Source organism: Phyllopteryx taeniolatus, chromosome 19 (assembly GCF_024500385.1).
Source record: "Phyllopteryx taeniolatus isolate TA_2022b chromosome 19, UOR_Ptae_1.2, whole genome shotgun sequence".
NCBI classification, from domain to species: domain Eukaryota; kingdom Metazoa; phylum Chordata; class Actinopteri; order Syngnathiformes; family Syngnathidae; genus Phyllopteryx; species Phyllopteryx taeniolatus.
The window spans coordinates 13,878,965-13,898,494 of NC_084520.1; the positions used below are offsets into that span (position 1 = coordinate 13,878,965).

The following is a 19,530-nucleotide window of genomic DNA, read 5'->3' on the forward strand; positions in this document are numbered from 1 at the left end:
CCGTGCAAGCATCTGTTTTTTTGTTTTTTTTGTGTTTTTTTTGGGGTTTTTTTTGTTTGAAGAAAACGCTTGCGATGTAAATGTAGATCAGGTCCCAGTGTGACAACAGTTGAAAACAACTGATTTAGGGGACACGAAAACAGATCTGCTTGAAGGAGAAAAAAAACCCAAAACATTTATTTTGAAAGTAGTGAAATGGAGCCTTTACTCCAAGCCCAGCTTTGAGTTTTCGTGTGACAAAAGCTGAACCTGCCAGACTAAAAGAGTCGATTACTCGCTTCGGGGTTACGACATCGTCATTCCAAAAATGAAAAAACATTGTCGCCCAAACACAAAGTGTCAAATATGTCTGCTTATATGGAAAAATAAAGGGTTTAAATGGCCACCTCCAGCTGTGCGTACATTCCTATTTGCAAACGTCTTTCGTGCATTACCGGTATTAAAATCATATTTCACGTCACGTGTGCGTTTCGTTCAATCCCACAATTCTTTTTGCTTACAACCCAGTGGCGGTTTTACATGCGGGGCAAGTGCTTGAGTGCCCCACCGGATCCAGCATTCAATACATATTTTATAAATAATACAGAGTAGTGGTTCATCATAACATCCTTTAGTGTTACAGTAACACTCCATTACGAATTAGTCATGCTTAGCCAAGGCTAATGTCGGCCTGTTTACAGTGCTAATGCTAGCTTAGCGTTGTTAGCGTCGCTATTTTGGCGAAGCTGGATATGCATTCTCTCTGACTATTTTTACGCTACATTAAAATCTTGCCAACGGTTTCATTTTAAATTAAAGCACAACGACTAAATGCTCAAATGGCTTTCTGTAGTTGTAGACTAAGTGGGTAGTGCCCCATCTATTATTATTTTTTTTTAAATATAAAAACGCCACTGTGTCAAGAACATTTTTTTTTTCTTTTTTTGCAAAACATAACGAATCCCGTCTTCATTCAACATGCTTGCGTCCTTCATTCATCATCCATCTTGCGTCAGTTCAGTTCAGTGTGGCCGTTCGTACTCTCCAAATCTTCTAAGCATCTTTTATGGCTTTGGCCTGACCGGACGTCTTGAGTGCGCTGTGCCGGGCAGCTGACGAGGTGCCGCTGGATTTCTTCTCCATGGATTTGAAGGCGGCAGTGCTGCTACTGGTGGTGGTCTTTTTCTGCACGGTCTGGTAGGTCTTGGTCCTGTTGACATGAAGCACCTCTGTGGCGTCCATGTTGACGCCTTTCCGAACGTCCTCGCTGGTCTCCACATGCTCGGACGTATGCTGTTGTTGTTGTTGTTGTTGCTCCTCCATCCGCTGCTGGTAGTGAAGCTGCAAAGGTTTTTTGGGGGAAAGTTTATTTTTAACCCTTTGAGCTCTATGCTGGCCGTTTGTGTCCATCTCGATTGCTATTTATGAACTGTTTTAGCTGGGTTAATGCAAATGTAGTATAACTTCCCAAGAATGTGGATTCTTGTCTAATTTTGTCATTTTCAACTTCAGCTCTTGAAATATATCAATCATATATTGTTGATACCACATGGATGGATGGATAGATTTATGGATTTGGTCTCACCATGATCATGCGTTGGTACTTGGCGATGGCCTCATCCGTGGTCACGCCCTCAGCCAGACCCAGCTCGGCAGCCCGGCGGGCCAGCTCGGCCTTGTGGGAGCCGGGTGGCGTCCAGCCCGCTCCCCTCATCCGGCTCAGGTCCGACTTGTAGTTCACCTGCGACAGCCGTCACAACAGCAGCTCAAGTTCCAAACAAATGCTACATTACAGTAGTTGTAAAGATAGTTAGTAAGTCCGCAGAAAGCCGAATGGAGGCACCTGGGCGTGGTTGTTAAATGACTTTTCACCTTTACGCCATAAGCCTTCTTCAGTTCTAAGAGTGCAGTTGCCTCCATTTAACTTTTCCAGATTACCATGATCAATGATTTCCAACCATGGTGCTGGAATGATCTAATGTCACTAAATTGGCCTGAAATGTATTATTTATTTACTACCAATAATTAATCTTTATTCATCTATGCCAGCAACATATAGTGACAGGTAGAACAAGTCAATGCTCTTCCACTAAATGGCATAAGGTACAGTTAACCTGTTTATCCACCTGTTGCCATTCATACAAGAAATTACAGTAATATGTCAAATATTCACTTCACAAATTTACCTGCTATCCTGCATTATTAGCTGAAAAAATTGCTAATTTCTTGTGTATTTTTAAACTTCTGTAACACTAAGATACCACAAGATGGTGCCAAAGACCTGGATAATAGGAAAGTAGTGACTGGTGTCATGGATCACGACTGTTTAAGAGCTTTGTATGTCGGGGGGAAAGCTAAGGTTAGCCCGGGTTGTTAGCAGAGGTTAGCAGAGAGCTCTGCTGATACAAATCATCTGTGAGCTATTTATTTTGAAAGGTAATGCTGTAAAATAAGTGTGAAATTTTTATCATTTCTTTTGCGAATCATAGTTTGTAGTATATTGGTTTAAACTTTAAATATATGAACAATCATAAACCTTTTGAGGAGCGTCAATTACTCTTGTTTTTTTGCTATTTGTGAGGCAAAATAGGCGGGAATTAACGTATCGGCTTTGTGTTTAACTACGCAAGCCCGGATTTCACATTAAGTCAATTTGTGTGTAAATTTAGAAAAGATTATCATTATCTCAGTGAATATACTTTTTCTGACATTATTGTTTGGTGGTGTGGCAAAGTAAAGTATGTGCCTTGGTTCAATGAAGGTTGCGAAACACCAACCCAAAAGACTTGAGAATGCACACAGCCTAGTCGGTGATGTCTTACGTCGCTCTGTAGCTTGTAGGCCTGCTTGGCGTGCTTGACGTGGAGCTGCTCTGCATCGCACGTGTAGTCGTGGAGCTTGCTCCGGTACGCCAGGTCGCTGGCCTGCGCCTGGCTCTTCTTGGCCAGCAGGAACTCGGGCTGGTCGGCGTGGATCTTGTAGTTGGAGCGCTCCTCCTTGGACTGCCGCTTGTACTCCAGGTTGCTCTGGAGCTTGCTGGCCGCCAGCGAGTGCACCATTTTGGGGTCGTCCTCGACGCAGCGCAGCCCCACTTGCTGGCCCTTCTCGCGCAAGTGAGAGTCCTTGTAGAGCACCTAGTCAAGGGGAAGGTGTTGATTAGTGATTCCGCATCACTGTGTGCTGCAGAAAATAATCACATTTTATTTAATTGGTCTGTAAATTATTACCAGGACTTATTTTTTAATCTTTACTGCATTTGAACGAAAAATGGCAAAAATCTATAAATATACATGAACATTTATAGAAATTAATTGAAAAAAAAAATAAAAGCCACCTCTTTGATTCCATCCTTAGCAATTCATGAATGCATTAATCGAACTCGATAACTTCTAACTGCTCCTGAATTGTAATTTTTATTTTTTTTAGACAATTCTACAATGCTGCAGGAACACTTTCTTTTCTGTCCATTTCCAAGAAGAGTGAACAGCACTCACGTCACTGGCAATTTCCCTGGAGGCCTTTGCTGTTTGGAAGGGGATGGCGTCAAGCCTCAAGTCGTGGCCCAGCGTCTTCAGCTGCTCCCCGGAGGCCTTGTACACTTTCTGCACCAGGCACAAAAACAATTTGAAAGTGTCACATTTCTAATAATCCACATATAGTACTCACAAAAAGTTAAGGCTTTTGGTTGAAATTTCTGGATTGACATAAAATGCACCATAACCTTCACAGGTGAACTTAATTTGACCTTCTGTAAACTTTTTGTCTCTGGTCAAATGATTAAATACCACTCTGTTTTTAGTCTGCCTTACATCACTGATGTGCTGGGCGTTCATCCTGGCTCGGACGAAGTCGGGATCATCTGGATGTAAGGTGTACTTGTTCATGTCGTCGTTCCTGCCCGATTTGTACAGCCTCTGGATGGAGACCCGAAATCATATATCAAAAGGTGGAGAAATATACAAATATTAGCATGAATGGTTACATTTTCTTCACGTTACCTCGCTGCATTGTTGATAGCTGGCCTTGGCGTGGACCATATCGGGGGAGTCCGTCACCGAGGTGAACTTCAGGCTGTCCGGGAGTTGGCGATATCGCTTCTGCATGATGAAATAATACACAAATAAACATTATTAGTACAGTGTTTCCCCACTGTATTGTACATTTGCAGACTCTCTTTGTCCGATCTGGTCCTTGACTTATATGTAACTGCATCATTCAGGTAAGTGTTATATGAAGGCTAATGCTGATCGTACATTGGCCAAGCTCATCCCGATCCGGCTTCCTGAGGTCTACTACCAAGTTTTGTTTTCTACGTCAACGTCTCCGCTCTGTCAAAATATTTTCCTTCCAGAAGGGAGTTCTTTCTTTTTCCAAAAGTGCCTTACCTTGTTTACAGATCTTGTAATCCGCTGGTATAATCGCTAAAATATAAATTGAAAGTGCACACTTACGTCACTAACAAGCTCTCCAGCCTTCTTGGCTGACTCCAGCTGAGGTGCCCCCACGCCATCCCATGCCACGCCCTTCATGAAGTTCAGGTCCGATTTGTACAGTGTCTAAGCAGGAAGCGGTGAAATCACTCAGTTGAGCTTGGAAACAAGTTGTTGCGTTCTTTGCCCCTAAGTCACCTTGCCTCACCTCACTCTGCAGGTCGTAGGCTTTTTTGGCCCACTTGACCTTCATGTCGTCGGGAAGCACCGTGTACTCGTGAAGCCTCTTCCTGTAGTCCTGCTCGCTGGCCAGGGCCTGGGCGTTCTTGGCCGTGACTAATTGAACCATGTCGGGCGTCAGGTGGTAGCGTCCGCTGGTCGTCAGAGCGTCCTTCCGGTACTCTTGGTCGCTGGCCAGTCGGTTTGCCTGCATGTAGTGCAGCAGGTATGTGTCGTCCGAAATACTTTGGGCGCCGATGTGTTTTCCTTTTTCCATCAGGTGGTTGTGTTTGTACTTGTACTGTGGAGAGGGAGATACAAAATATGATCGCGCTAACACTAATTTTACTAACACTAATCTGCCAACACTAGTCTTATTTCCGTAATTTGGGTAACTGGAATGTTAGTAAGTAGACTAGCGTCTGTATCTGTAATGGTAATCTTACGTCACTGGCGATGCCCGTGGAACTCTTGGCTGCCTGGAATGGGATGTCCTGCATGGTCAGCTTATAGCCCTGAGCCCTCAGAGTGTGCCAGGAGTCCCTGTATCTTATCTGAAGAAACAACCATCCGGCTTAAGTTCGCTACTGATGAAAACAAGTCATGGTCCACTTAGGGCGGTCGTACCTCACTAAAGTTAGCCGCATTGATCTTTGCTTGGGTGATCTCCGGTCTCTCTGCCGTAATGGTGTAGTTGTGCTGGTCACTCACCCCTTTCTCTTTGTACAGACGCTAGGAGAGAGGCAAGTTCCGTGAATGTCAGTATTGTCACATTGAGGGAAAATGTATACACTCACCTCATTTGTGATCAGTCCACTGAGTTTGGCGTGGACCATGTCAGGGGAGTCTGCCACGGACGTGTGCTTGAAGTTGTATGGCTGCTGACGATACTTTTTCTGAGGCAGGACAAATACCAAAAATCATCTTAGTTACGGTTTATAGGCACTGATGTATTTAAAAAAAACTTAGGCAGGTAGGTAGGTTTGTAGAAAGATAGGCGGCTAGGTCAGTAGGTAGGTAGGTAGGTAAAAGAATAATTATTTGTCTTACATCACTGATAAGGTCAGTAGCTTTCCTAGAGCCTTCAATTTGCAGAGCCCCAGTGGCGATCCATGCAGCACCCCGCAGGTAATTGAGGTCAGAGCGATATATCCTCTGCAACGGAGACAAAAATCTTACATACTCTAGCTGTTGTGCGTATGTCACTCCTAATGCCTTGTAAGGGTGAAGTGTGCCATACCTCGCTCTGCAGAGCGTACGCTTTCCTGGCCGCCTGCAGCTTCATGTCGTCCGGCAGAGAGGTGTACTGATGCAGAGTGAGCCTGTAGTCCTGATCGCTGACCAGAGACTGGGCCTTCTTGGCATGGACCACCTCCATCATGTCCATGGGCAGGTGGAGCTTGGAGAGCTGGCTAGCCGACTCTTTCTTGTACTTAATCTGGATCGTGGGGTTGAAAAAAAGTCTCTAACATGGTCGTGTTTGCAAATTTGATAAAATAGAGAAACCACCCACGTCGCTTTGCAGCTTGTTGGCGTAAACGGAGTGAGCCATGTTCATGTCGTCTTGCAGCCCTTTCAGTCCAATCATCTTCCCTTTGGTCTTCTCAAATTGCTCTTTGTATTTTTGCTGAAGTGACACAAATATGCCATTTTAATGTGTACATTTGCAAGATTATGACAATTTCAAAGACTTTAACCAGATGTCTAAAGACTTCAATCAGATGTTAAATTCGTCGTCATACGGCCAGAGGAAAGGCTCTTGATGACTTACATCACTGAGGATGTCAGCAGACGCTTTGGCTGACTGGAAAGGAATAGCATCCAGACGCAGTTTATAGCCGCCGTCACGTAGTTTAGTCCAAGATTCCTTGTAACGGCTCTGAAAGCGAACAGTTTAAACTTGTAAAATTCGGACAAAGACAAAATTGATTGGTTGTAAGCGTCCATTTACCTCACTAAGGTTCACGGCATTGATCTTGGCCTGCACAAACTCAGGCAGCTCCTCATTTAGGGTGTAGTTGTGCTTCATATTTTCTCCCTTCTCTCTGTACAACCTCTGTAAAGACAACGTATCAACCACCATTTTACTTTAGCATACTTAGTAATCACATACAGTACATCGACACCGAGGTCAGAAATACTTACATCAATGGCCAGTTTGTTACTGAGTTTGGCCTGAACCATCTCTGGTGTGTCTTCAACACTTGTAAACTTCAGGGCGCTCACATCCTGGCGATATTTTTTCTAAAGCAGTGTTTAGTTAGTTAGCAGCGGTGTTAGTCAGTTTAAAACATGACTTGAGCATTTTGTTGTGTTTTTGATGGTCAAACGTCTTGGCTATGAGAACCCACAGTGTTATTTTCATGGCAGAATCTTTTTATTTATTCTAGCTATCTGTCGGTCTAGGCAACCAGACACTAGCCTTTAATGCCAGGTATCTTGGAAAGTTGTTAAAGTTCATCGTAGATGTGGTAATTAACCTAGTTCCAAGAATTTATGAAAGGTCCCCAGCTCTTTAAATAAATTCTGACCCAAGTCATTAACTGTATCAGTTTGTGCCTTCACTCAGCCTTTACACAATGCCTGTCATATTTTTCATAGCCTTAGTTGCTTAACAGTACACTTCACAGGCATGTTTCTTCCAGAACTAGTCTTTTAGTACTGTATGTCGGGATGATAACCCTATTCAAAGGAATCGTATCAGATAATTTGCAATGCATTCTGGGTTACATTACCTCGCTGACGAGCTCTCCTGCTTTTTTGGCTTGCTGGACATCCAAAGACTTGGAGGCCTCCCAGCCAACGCCCTTCATCCAGTTCAGATCGGATCGGTACAGTTTCTAAAGAGACACACATAAATGTAATTTTGTACAATGGTTTATGAAACAATAATCACTTGAGTTTCTATTCATGGCACTGACGTCGCTCTGCAGTCCATAGGCCTTCTTTGCCCAGGCAACGTTCATGTCAGTTGGCAGCGTGGTGTACTCGTGAAGGAATGTTCTGTAGTTGTAGTCAGCTGCCAAGTCTTGGGCCTTCTTAGCCTGACTGATGTTCAGCATGTCCAGAGAAACACTGGAGGGAGGATGGATTTTAGTATCATTTGACAATATAAATATCCAGTGTTTATAAATCAGAAAAGGAAAAGCGTAATCCCATTTGGGGTGATAGTAAATATTGAAGAGATTATCTTTTGTATGGGACACAGTGTTCCCCTTTGAGGTAACTTTAACCGGAGCCCAAGAACATTTGGTGCAGGAACAGAACACATCAAAAAGTCATTACACTTTGGGAACTAATCACTACTAATCATATTATTTCACTAATTACAGTTGAGGGCCTCACTTGAATTGGGTCTTGGTGTCCTCATAGTTCTTCTTGTAGTCGCGTCCGCTCTGTAGTTTGGTGGCCAGAGCCGAGTGAGACATCTGAGTGTCGTCGCTGACTGACTTGATTCCGATCACCTTGCCTTTGTTTTTCTCATACTGCTCTTTGTATTTGACCTGCAAGGGAACAAGATGGCGGGTTCTTAAGCAAGGCTTTATCGAACTAGATCACTCTCAATGGGACTGTGTTCGGTTTAAGCGGACACTCAGAACTCATAATAGTTTGGACGTCAACCAACTCGTAATAAGCCGCCAAAGCTCGAAGAATCCAGAGTTTGAATGGGACAACACGACTTGGCATTGTCGATATCTGTGGGATCTCCTCCGTGCCAGCCTGTCCAGCGACTGGTAATTTTGACAATGGGACCCAAAAGGTCATCCAAGGTTCACTATATGTTCATGCTCTACGAACAGTTACTTGTACAACTTACTTTAGGAATTTAAAAGCTTTGCTAGCTATAACTCGATGTGAGTAGCTAGCTAGATCTATCAAAAGGTAGATCGGTAAGTAGCTAAATCGGTGGTAAGGTAGATATGCAAGTAGCTTCGTTAGGGAGGTAGACGTTTTATACTGGAATACAAAATCGAAACAAATCCAAGGTTCTGGATCGAGGTACGAGTGTCCGCCATTCTTGAGAAAAAACTCACATCACTGGCCAGGTCTCTCTTAGCTCTGGCTGTGAGAATGGCAAGTGAGTCCAATCGAAGCTGAAAGCCCTTTTCCCGCTGTTTCTCCCATTGACTTTTGTAGACTTTCTGGAAGAAAAGGAGATAGTAGAGGGAGAGAGATGAGGGTTTGCATTTGAACACGAGAGGAAAGCTCACACTGAATGACCGTCATTGTCTTTCTTTCAATTTCACTAAGTTATGTTACGCTTCAGTTTAGGTAAACACGTTCTCCGAAACTACCAGTCATAATTGGGAATTGCGAATTGGTGGGCAGTGAACACTAAAGTGAAGAATGACAGCAGGAAAAAAAAATGGTACAGTACACTAACTAACTTACTTTACCGATTCAGGTCCAAAAACATGGCCTTTATCATTGTCAGTGTTCTAATATCTGGTATGGTCAACACACTCACCCCACTGAGAAGCTCAGCGTTTGCCTTTGCTTGTCTGAACAGTGGCTCATCCTGCGTCATGGTGTACTTGTGGATCATTTGCTCCGTGTTTGCTTTGTACGCCAGCTAAAAAGCACAATTTGATTGACCATTGACCAATGGTGAGCAAGACAAATACAAGTATGCCTTCATCGCGATGACCTTACGTCGCTCTGCAGTTCCTGGCTCTTCTTGGCATGTTTCATGGACAGATTGTCCGCCACTTGGGTGAACTTGATGCGATCCACCTTCTGACGATATATATTCTGCAAAAGAGTGAAAAATGCCATAACACAATGTGTCACTTAATCCAGAGCTCAGTCGTCGATTAAAAACATGACAAAGAACTGACATCGCTGAGCAGATCTCCGGCTTTCTTGGCCTGGGTGATGTTGAGGCACCCCTCGGTCTCCCAGCTCACTCCTTTCATCCAGTTCAGATCTGAGCGATACTGGTTCTGATGAGCAGAAGACAAAAAAAAGTCATTGGTCAGTCGACAAAAGAATCGTGATTTCAAAGGTCTGATGGGTTTGAGGTGAGGGCTTTCAAGATCTTCTACATAAAACACATCCAGCCATCCCATTATGATAAGTGGGAGGATAAGTGGCTCAGAAAATGGATGGATGGATGGATGGATGGATGAATCATCATATAAGAGAAAATAAATGGGTTTTATAAAATCTAGTGTAATGTAAGTGTAGTAAAACTTCAGATTAGGAGGAACCACAAAGAGTAGAGGTCAGGCCTGAAATTTCTATGGACCACGTCTGCACCATATAGTGTGATTTTGTTAGTTTAATTGTCATGTTAAGATCTTGTGTCTATTTCTCACATCGCTCTGCAGGGAATATGCCTTTTTGGCCTGCTGGACCTTGATGTCATCAGCCATGACGGTGTAGTCATGCAGCCTGGTGCGATATTCCAGGTCACTGGCCAGAGCTTGGGCCTTTTTGGCATGACTTAGGTTGACCATGTCCATAGACAGGCTGTACTGAGCCTGGTTCTCCTTGGAGCCCTTCTTGTATGCAATCTGCAGGAGAAGCTCAACTGTATGAGTGAAGTCCCAAAGAGTTGCGTGAATGGTTGCTCGAAATGACTTACGTCGCTGCGCATCTTGGCCACCTGAAGCGAATGTAGAGTTTTGGAGTCGCTTACGTTGACGCCTACAGCCAGTTCCTTGTTCTTCAGGTAGTTTTCTTTGTATTTAAGCTGCAACACATTACGTTTATTGTGACTTGATTTGTGTAATAAATACTCGGGTTATGTCATTTTTCTCACGTCGCTGGCGAGGTCTCGGGAAGCCTTTGCCGCCTTGACGCTGAGGTCGTCTACGCCAATGTCGCAGGCTTTGGATTTGGTCTTCTCCCACTCCTCCTTATATTTAATCTGAATTGAGAGTGGGGTGAAGTGTGAGTGGACGAATATATGTACGGAAAAATTGAAAAAGTGGGTGCTTACTTACGTCACTGCACAAGGCTGCATTGTCTTTGGCCTTTTTGATTTGGGGCAGGTCCTCGTGGAGCGTGTACAGATGCTTAGTCTTCTCGTAGTCTGCTTTGTAATTTAGCTGGATGATGATCGTGAAATAGGTTTGAACAAAAATCATTATTTACACTGGTACCTTGATGTACAGTACGAGTTTAATTTGTTCCATGATCAAGCTTGTAACGCAATTTACCCGTATATCAAATCAGTATGATCTACCAGTTGGGCCATGTTTACCAATGACATAAACTCAACATAGCTGTACACATGCCTAGATTGTGGGAGCTGATTTCATCACAAAACTGCTTTAAAAAAAAACATTTTGGTGGTCTACCACCATGCCTTTGAGGTAATGCGCTGGACTCACATTGCTGATAAGCTGAGCATTTTTCCTCGCCAGGAGGATCTCCGGCGTGTCCGTCACTGGGCTGTACTTGACTTGGTCAATGTGCTGCCTGTAGTTCTTCTACAAGTTGGGAACACAAACGGACCTTTCACTGAGCTGATATCTCAGTTAGGTACTTACTCATTGAATATTGTGACCAGACTATAGAGAACTCACATCTTTCAGTGGGTCCAGCTTCCTTTGGCTGCGGTAGCCTGGTGTCAGCGTGGCTTGGTAGGTGTATTCGCCCTGATCTTGATCATGACCTTGTTTGTATGCGATCTGGATCACATATGAGAAACCAGAAACTTGAAAGAGAAATTTGTCCACACTGATGTATTGGCTGTTTAATAAATATAATAGTCATACACGTGGTATATGGCAGAGGTTGGCGACTCGAGTCACATGACTTGACTCGAGTCAGACTTAAGTTGCTGATTTTAGGACTTGGGATTTGCTTGGCTAAATCATATAAAAGACTCAACTTGACTCGGTATTCTGAGACTCAATTTGACTCAGACTTGAACTAGTCTTGCTCGTTTACAATTTTATTTTCAAGGTAGTGTGCTATTTGTTGTTGTTTTTTCCCAAAAGAAAACCCACCAGGATGTTATGATGCGATCAAAAAGAATGGCAATATGCAAAGATACGAGACAACAACTACGACATCTAACTTCATTCCCGGCTGTACAAAACCCACTAAGACAGGTAAGCTACATTGATTTCGCAGTTTAGCTAACCGATAACTGGTCAAACATTAACACACCTTCATGTCGGTTTTGCGTTAAATTGAGAAAAAAATCAAGTGTTCATGGTGAATGTGTTAGTACAGCTAACTAACTAATTAGGACTATATGTATGTTGTGACTGAGCAAGATTGTATGACCTGACTTAGAACTTGTTAACCCAAGTAATAACTTGACTTGATTCAAATTTAGTGTGGACTCGACTTGACTTGCTTGAGTTTTACGATGATACTTTGGGACTTGCTTGAAACTTGAGGGTTAAGATTTGAGACTCGTGTAACCTAGTCCCACCTCTAGTTTATGGTCATGGCTTACGTCACTGGCCAGCGTCCGGGCTTTCATGGCGTGCATGGTCTTCTTGTCGATTCCCGATCCTTCATAGTGGCCCTTCATGTTGGTGGTGTACTTCTCTTTGTATTTGTTCTTTTATACCACACAGAGAAAACAAAACAGCATGTGTTATCCCCATTATTACCACAGTAATGGTATAATTATAATTGTGGTGGGAGCAGATACATAATGCTCAATGCTTACATCACTGGTGAATTTGGCTACTTTGGTAGCATTTTGAAACTGGGGCGTCTCGCAGAAATTGATGCTGTGGCCTTTGCTGTTCTCCAAGTCCTTCTTATACTCTACCTGTTGGTCAGTATAGGAAATAAATACATGTTTGAATCTAGAACAGTGATTATCAAGCTTTTGTCCCAATTGTCCATCTAATAGGCAGAGGTTTCTTTCGCTAAAAAGTGTATTTAATATAACTGCAAGCTGTTGTGAAATTATTCACAATTTGAACATTAGCACTACGCTTAAATACAGTGGAACCTGGATTTAACGGACCACGATTTAACGGACTTGGGATTTTTCTTCTAAAACATTGCTCTGTGTTAATATAAAGTGAGCGGCCGCCACATGTAACAGACACCGATAGGCTAACTGTTCAGAATAGAACTTCAAGCTCGTGTAGTGACATCATTTCGGACGGATGTGCCGCATGGCGTTCGAGGTAAGCTGTGGCATGTCAGAGATGCTAAACATCTGCTTTTCCTGGCGTCGTGTCTACGCCGTGGCATAACGTCAAGCGATTGCCTCACCTCGCTGACAAGCTTGTTGATCTTCCGCGCGTTCATCAAGGCCAGGTTGTCCTCGGAGGTCAGGCTGTGGAAATGTGACGTGCCCTTCATCTTATTTAAGTCTTTTCTGTATTTCAGCTTGAAGAAAAACAGACAAAGGAAGACAGGTTTTAGCAGTGATGGGCGGTCAGGAGGTCAGCAAGGGCTTCTCAGCTAACCTAAATTCTACTATTTGTTCCATGAAAAGGTATGACTTGATTCCCAACATTCTATTCATGTCATTTCGTAGCGTTTCTCTGGGCTGTACTGCTTGCAGTGCATGTATGTGGAAGTTAGATTTGTTTGTCCAATCATATTTCAGCCTCGATGTGTTGCCATGTCAATCTAATTTGCCCAAGGTCTCATCCGAATTCGTCCTCACGGGGCCACAGCGATTGCCCTTGATGATGTCAAAACCATTTCCAACCTCTGATTGGTTGGTCAGAGCAAAACTTGTTACAGGCAACTTCAACTAGCAAAACGCGTGTAACCAATTATGATGAAATATTTTATTTAAATATGTTTTGTCTTTTTGTCATGGTATTACATAAATATCGATTCTGAACTGTCCATCCATCCATTTTCTGAGCCGCTTCTCCTCACTAGGGTCGCGGGCGTGCTGGAGCCTATCCCAGCTGTCATCGGGCAGGAGGCGGGGTACACCCTGAACTGGTTGCCAGCCAATCGCAGGGCACATCGAAACAAACAACCATTCGCACTCACAGTCATGCCTACGGGCAATTTAGAGTCTCCAATTAATGCATGTTTTTGGGATGTGGGAGGAAACCGGAGTGCCCGGAGAAAACCCACGCAGGCACGGGGAGAACATGCAAACTCCACACAGGCGGGGACGGGGATTGAACCCCGCACCTCAGAACTGTGAGGCTGACGCTCTAACCAGTCGGCCACCGTGCCGCCCGATTCTGAACTGATAAAGATGATTTACGTGGCGCAGATGTGTGCTGTCCAAATTCTTGCTTCAACCAAAATATAAAACAAATATCACGTTATATACTCACATCACTTGCGTTTTCTTGAGCCTTCTTAGCCAGATGATAACCGGGCGTTATCATGGCTGGAAAGCTTCCTTTGCCCCGCTGTTGCTCATACTCTTCAGTGTAGGCGATCTACAGAAAGTGCACTGCGTTATTAAACGCGCCGAACATAAATCAATAGGCACAACTTTGGTATTCTTCAGTTTAGAACAAAGCCCTATGGGGAGCCGTTTGAGCCTTTTTTCGTTCGCAACAATACCCAGCTTAAGGTAGTACGCTCTTTGCAGCTCACTAGTAAGACAATTCAGTGCACGAATAGAATGACTGCATTACTAACATTTCCTTTTCCCAGTCCTAGTCCCACTTTTTGCCTACTAGCACGCAATTATAAACCTTAACTGTGCTGCACTACTAACACTACTAGGCCCAACTAGTAGGCAGGTGTCACACACTCGTAGCTTTCTGGACCCTGCTAGTCGCGGCAAAATGCCCACTAGTAGTTTTGCTTCACTAGTAATATGTAGTTGCCCTACTATTCTAAAGTTGTCCAACTAGTGTGCAGAAACTTTGATAGTATAGTAAGACGCATAAATGTCTTACTAGTGAGCACAAAGAGGATACTAGTTCATTGCCCTTAAACTGGATATCAACGATATCAAATAAATGTTGAAATGACTTTCTTGCTTACATCTCTTAGAAATATTGTACTAACTTGCATGATGCTAAAAAAAAAAAATGAATGACCTGGCTGAAGTTTTCTGCATTCTCTCTGGCGTGGACCATTTCGGCCATTGCAGCGTCAGCGCTGGCTTTGCCCTTTATCTCCTGCTCGTACACGTGCCGATACTTTATCTGCCATAAACCACAGAGAAAGCTGTTGACTGACAATATTTGATTACACAAATGCATAGGTGGGAAAAGTACTAATACTGTGTACTTAGGTAGAAGTACTGATTCAACTCCTTTTTTAGGTTACGTCATCATCCGCAGATGTCAAAATGCAGATTTTGACAAAGTGAGGAGTAGAAAGTACAGATGTCCATTTTCAAAAGTTGGAGGTAAAAGTAAAAACTAAATGTCAGAAAAATTAATACTCAAGTAAAATGCAGATACCTGAAAAATATACTTCAGTACTGCAACAAATGATTTGTACTCGGTTACTTCCCACCGCTGTGTGAACGAGTGTTTTTATGCTTACGTTGCTGGCCTGTTCGGAGGCCTTTTTTGACATTTTGTATCCAGGTGTAAGATGTGCAGGGAAGCTGCCTTTGCCTTTGTGCTGCTCGTACTCCTCAGTGTAGGCATACTGCATAAAGAATATTATATTGGCGTCATAGCATATATGCTGTCGTACCTTGCATTATTTTCTTGGTAAGTGTGAGTGTACATGAAAGTTATTGACTAAGACTCACGTCGCTGATAATCTGTCCTTGTTTCTTGGCCAGGAGCACCTCCGGGGGGTCCACAAAGGCGGTGTACTTTGAAACTCTTTCCTCATGCCCTTTTTTGTATTCAAGCTTTTAGGGATAGAACACAAAAAGCTCAATATGGGCACATAATGATGCACCAATTTTGGCAAAGGTTCCCTTACGTTGCTTGCCAAAGTGTTGGCGTTTTTGGCCACCTGGTATCCTGGTGTGATCAGGGCCGGGAAGCTGCCTTTCCCTTTGGACTGCTCGTATTCCTGCATGTACTTTACCTGTCATCATAGGTGGAAAACATACTCACAATTTGTACTGTAAAAAAAAAAGACTGGTAAAAGTAAAAGTACTGATTAAACTCCTTTACTTCAGTAAAAATAAAAAGTACAGACTTAAATGTACTTAAGTACAAATGTAAAATTCTTTTCTGTTAATTACGTATATGCAATACCCATTTTGATTACTTGGCACAAAAAAAAAACGCTGAAAATTGAACTTGAGTACCACAGTAACAAAGTATTTGTACTTTGTTTCTTCACTCACATCACTGATGTTCGTCTGAGCTTGAGACATGGTCACCATCTCCTGGTTGGTGACCATGGCCGAGTACCACGTCTGCTGCTGGGAAAACTCGGACTGAGACTTGAAGGCCTGTTTGGATGCAAAGCCATTCAAAAGACATTCAGGATTGCTACATTTGCTGATAGAAGTAATGAGAGTTGGTGTACAAATGGCTTCATTGTCACATATTGAGGGCAAAGATTCAAGTTATAGCCAATACAATTTTGACTGGAACTCCCTTTTTAGGCCAGTTGCTCTACTTGGGAGCTCACCTGGCCGGCCATCTGATTGGCTCGACGAGCCCTCTCCAACTCCATGGACTTCATGTCATAGTGGAAGGTGGACATAAAACGATCGCCATCCTCGCAATACTTCAGCTACAAGTGCACATAGATGACAAAACGTTAAAGCCAAGACCAGCACATGTTTGCACAAGCGCAACACTGGACATGTGCCTATGCTGATGAGATTTGTCGCTGTTTTAAGAAAGTCTGGAATGTTTTAAAACTTCATGATTTGATACCGTATGTCTTCATTTGGGGACTTAATGTTGCAGATTCAGCGAGAAGTCATAAAACATTTGCTCAAATGATGCAAGAATACTTGTGGAATCCCACAGGGATTATATTGCTAATCTGTTTGCAATATGATACAAGAGGATTTACTCTATGCCGTAGAACGTTTTGTGAGGTGATTCCTTTATAAAACAAACTTATCAAACAACTTGAAAAATTGCAAAATCAACACACAAATGGGAGAGGTTATAAAAATATATTTGACAATTGACAACTAAAGGGGCCAGAAAACCTGATACTGTATACTGTAAGTACTTGTGGAGCTCCACAGGCTTTTTTACTGGGCCCCACCTATTTGTAATGATGATGTAATACACATATATTACTATACAATCTGTAGGTATTACATCTATGAAACATCATAATATATTTTGATCATAAGAAACTAAATATTCAGTGGAAAATACAGGGCGGATTTAGGATTGATCTCATCATCAACAACTCATCAAGCATCTTATCATTCATTTAAAAAAAAATTTATAAAAATGTTTTTTGTGGGTGTACAGCAAAACCATATAAAACTGCATTAGTAATGTTACTTTACTTGCGGAGTCCCACATGGTTCTGCATTAGGTCCTCTTCTGTTGTTATTGTAGCATAATATTATTTACTGTTTTACAATCTGTAGGTATCACATTTATGTTAATGCATCGCATTTCTTGACAATATACAGTAGATAACTTGTAGGGCCATGAAATCTCCCAGAATGCTGGATTTGTAGCGGAGTCTCACAAGGTTGTGTACTGGGTCCTCATTTAATATGGTGTAATATGATATACTGCATCTGCAATCTGCAATCAAAGTATCATCTCTATGGAAAGTCACTTTGGTAAACACTGAAATACATTTCACGTGACAGATGACCACAAAATCTGCAAGAAAACTTAAGTTTGATTCCTTTACCCTTATAGTCTTTCAACGGTTATTTAGTTCAGCTTTAAATGTTTTAGTCTCAGCCAAAGAATAATTGAAAACAAGTTGTGTGTTAAAAGCAAACTATTGAAAAGAAGCTGGGTCATGCAAGCAAAAGCAAGATTTGGTCATGAGTCAACGGTCAGATCAGATATCAACATGTTAAGACCTCAGTCTCACTGGGTGCATCTATCAGTAGTTGATGAACGCGCTAGCCTGCTGCTAATATAAGCCAGGAGCCTCACATGGACTTTGAGACGCAGATGGAATCCAACAGACGGGAACAGGTGGAGGAGAGGAAGCGATGCCGGGATCTTTTTGTGGAGTTTAATTTTAGGTGCCTGAACCATAAAGCTGGTCAGCGACGAGGGTGAAGCACCGAAATAACCCGAGGCGCACTCTCCATTCCATAGGGCTGCCGTCACTACAGACTCACAGCCACCTTTCCCAGAAAAGATGGAATAGAGTTTTATTTTTTTTTTAAGATTTTAAAAAATAAGTAATCTGACCACCAAATTCCTTCTTTAGTGATTAAAAGTGGTTACAACTGATAACGTGCATAGCAGCCTCCTGTGCCAAATGCTTTGTAAAGACAGCTTGTGTCCTCGTCATGACATCATCTCACCTCACTGCTGGCCTTGCTCTGCTTCTTTGCGTTGATGTTGATGGGTGTCTCGTACACGCTGGTGAAGGTGTTGTTCCGCGGGTTATGTCTGCAGGCAGGAAATTCACACCTTTGTACTTTTCTTTTGTGCGAAAATGGAGAAACCAGATAATGGTCGAAAGTACTCACACTGAGCAGTAGGGCCTCTTCTTGTGGCTGACAAAGTTATTGGCCGTCAGCACCATTTTACAGACGTCGCAGTGAAAACATGCTTTGTGCCAGTTCTGGCAAAGAAAAATGCCATTATTTTTATTATTTCAGACAGGACATGGTGTTAATCGCACAGTTTTGCATGAGGGCAAGACCACAAATTTTAGCATTAGCATTAGCGTTAGGCTGTATCTGAGCATTGGCATCCAATTCTGATTTACATATACATTATAGTATTAAATATTGTGTCTTTAGGCTTTTTATAACAGTTTCCCCGAGTTTATATTTTTTTAGACTTGGGGCAAAAAATTATATTGCAGGCCTTATATGGCCCACGGGCCACAGGTTGCCCACCATGTTTTAAACAATCTCAATGTTGCCACGGCATAACATATTTTTAATTGCCAGCCTTCATTTATGTTATATTAAATGAAAATAAAAAATAAAAGAATTACAAAAATACAAATAAATTGGAAAAATACAATTCCAAAAAACCTGATGGATAAATGATGTACACTTTCTGACAAACAACGATCAATAGAGGTGAAACAATGAAAATAATAACAAAACAGTAAAGTCAGTTACAAGGAAAGACAAATCAGTTACACAAAAATCAAGCAAGGAAAGATAAATAAATTTACAAAAAAATATTTGTGTCAAACAACAATCAATTGAGGCTTGCTTCTCATACCTGGTCAATGCAGTTGATCTTCTCCGCTGGGTACACCACAAACCCACACCTTGCACAAGACTGCATGGTGAGTCCTTTGTCCTTTCCTTAAAAAATCAAAACTTTGGAAAAATAAATAAAAACTTCTGAAAAACCTCAGGAAGCAGGCAACTAACAGGTAGTCCCTCCTGTGTGTTTCTCTGCTGGTGGTAAACTTAGCTCTGCGACTGTGCCACTGCGGTCTCTTACTTGAAACTGTGTCCCACGATGGACCACCCCCCCCCCCCCCCCCCCCCCCCCCCGTATCGCAAAGCATGCTAGACTACTGGTAGACACAGCTGTCTGTCTGCAGGACATGTCAATGTATGTGTGTAATGATCCTTTACTGGACAATTAGGTCAACCTTGTTATGACACATAGTGAGTGACACAGCGTTACACATTGAACAATAGCTATAGATAGGGGATAGATCAACGTTAAAGGAAATAACCTTAAACGTTGTAAGGCTTGCTTGACTTATGCAGTGATAAATCTACATGTTAAGCATTTATCAAGGCATTTATATACAATGTATACATTCTTCTTTACTGATGTGTTGGGCAAATTAAAGTTAAATTAAAAAAAATAGAATTTCTGTTCCTGTGAATGTTACAATTAATAATAATAATAATAATAATAATAATAATAATAATAATAAAAGTTTGGGATTCTTTTTCTACAACTAAATGCAGAAATAAAGA

The 19,530-nt window shown here is 42.3% G+C and overlaps 1 protein-coding gene across 2 annotated transcripts; it reads right to left on the minus strand.

Annotated features, from left to right (window-relative positions):
• Window positions 1-146: 146 nt before the first annotated feature.
• nrap (nebulin-related anchoring protein) lies at window positions 147-19,004 on the minus strand. 2 transcript variants are annotated; one of them, XM_061755464.1, is made up of 43 exons: window positions 18,812-19,004; window positions 18,100-18,194; window positions 17,932-18,019; window positions 16,092-16,196; window positions 15,802-15,909; window positions 15,429-15,536; window positions 15,250-15,354; window positions 15,036-15,143; window positions 14,582-14,689; window positions 13,862-13,969; window positions 12,825-12,941; window positions 12,265-12,369; window positions 12,046-12,153; window positions 11,162-11,266; window positions 10,967-11,065; window positions 10,577-10,681; window positions 10,393-10,500; window positions 10,216-10,323; window positions 9,947-10,144; window positions 9,467-9,571; window positions 9,282-9,380; window positions 9,097-9,201; window positions 8,663-8,770; window positions 7,974-8,131; window positions 7,550-7,703; window positions 7,364-7,468; window positions 6,774-6,872; window positions 6,580-6,684; window positions 6,400-6,507; window positions 6,142-6,255; window positions 5,869-6,066; window positions 5,679-5,783; window positions 5,426-5,524; window positions 5,256-5,360; window positions 5,075-5,182; window positions 4,618-4,929; window positions 4,431-4,535; window positions 3,978-4,076; window positions 3,789-3,893; window positions 3,474-3,581; window positions 2,802-3,113; window positions 1,565-1,720; window positions 147-1,320 (listed from the first exon to the last, which is right to left on the minus strand). In XM_061755464.1, the coding sequence occupies exons 1-43, from the start codon at window positions 18,875-18,877 to the stop codon at window positions 1,033-1,035; spliced, it is 5,412 nt and encodes a 1,803-aa protein (XP_061611448.1). In that variant the 5' UTR covers window positions 18,878-19,004; the 3' UTR covers window positions 147-1,032. The 2 variants fall into 2 exon arrangements, with proteins under 2 accessions (XP_061611448.1, XP_061611449.1); XM_061755465.1 differs by lacking the exon at window positions 16,092-16,196.
• Between the last annotated feature and the right edge of the window lie 526 nt (window positions 19,005-19,530).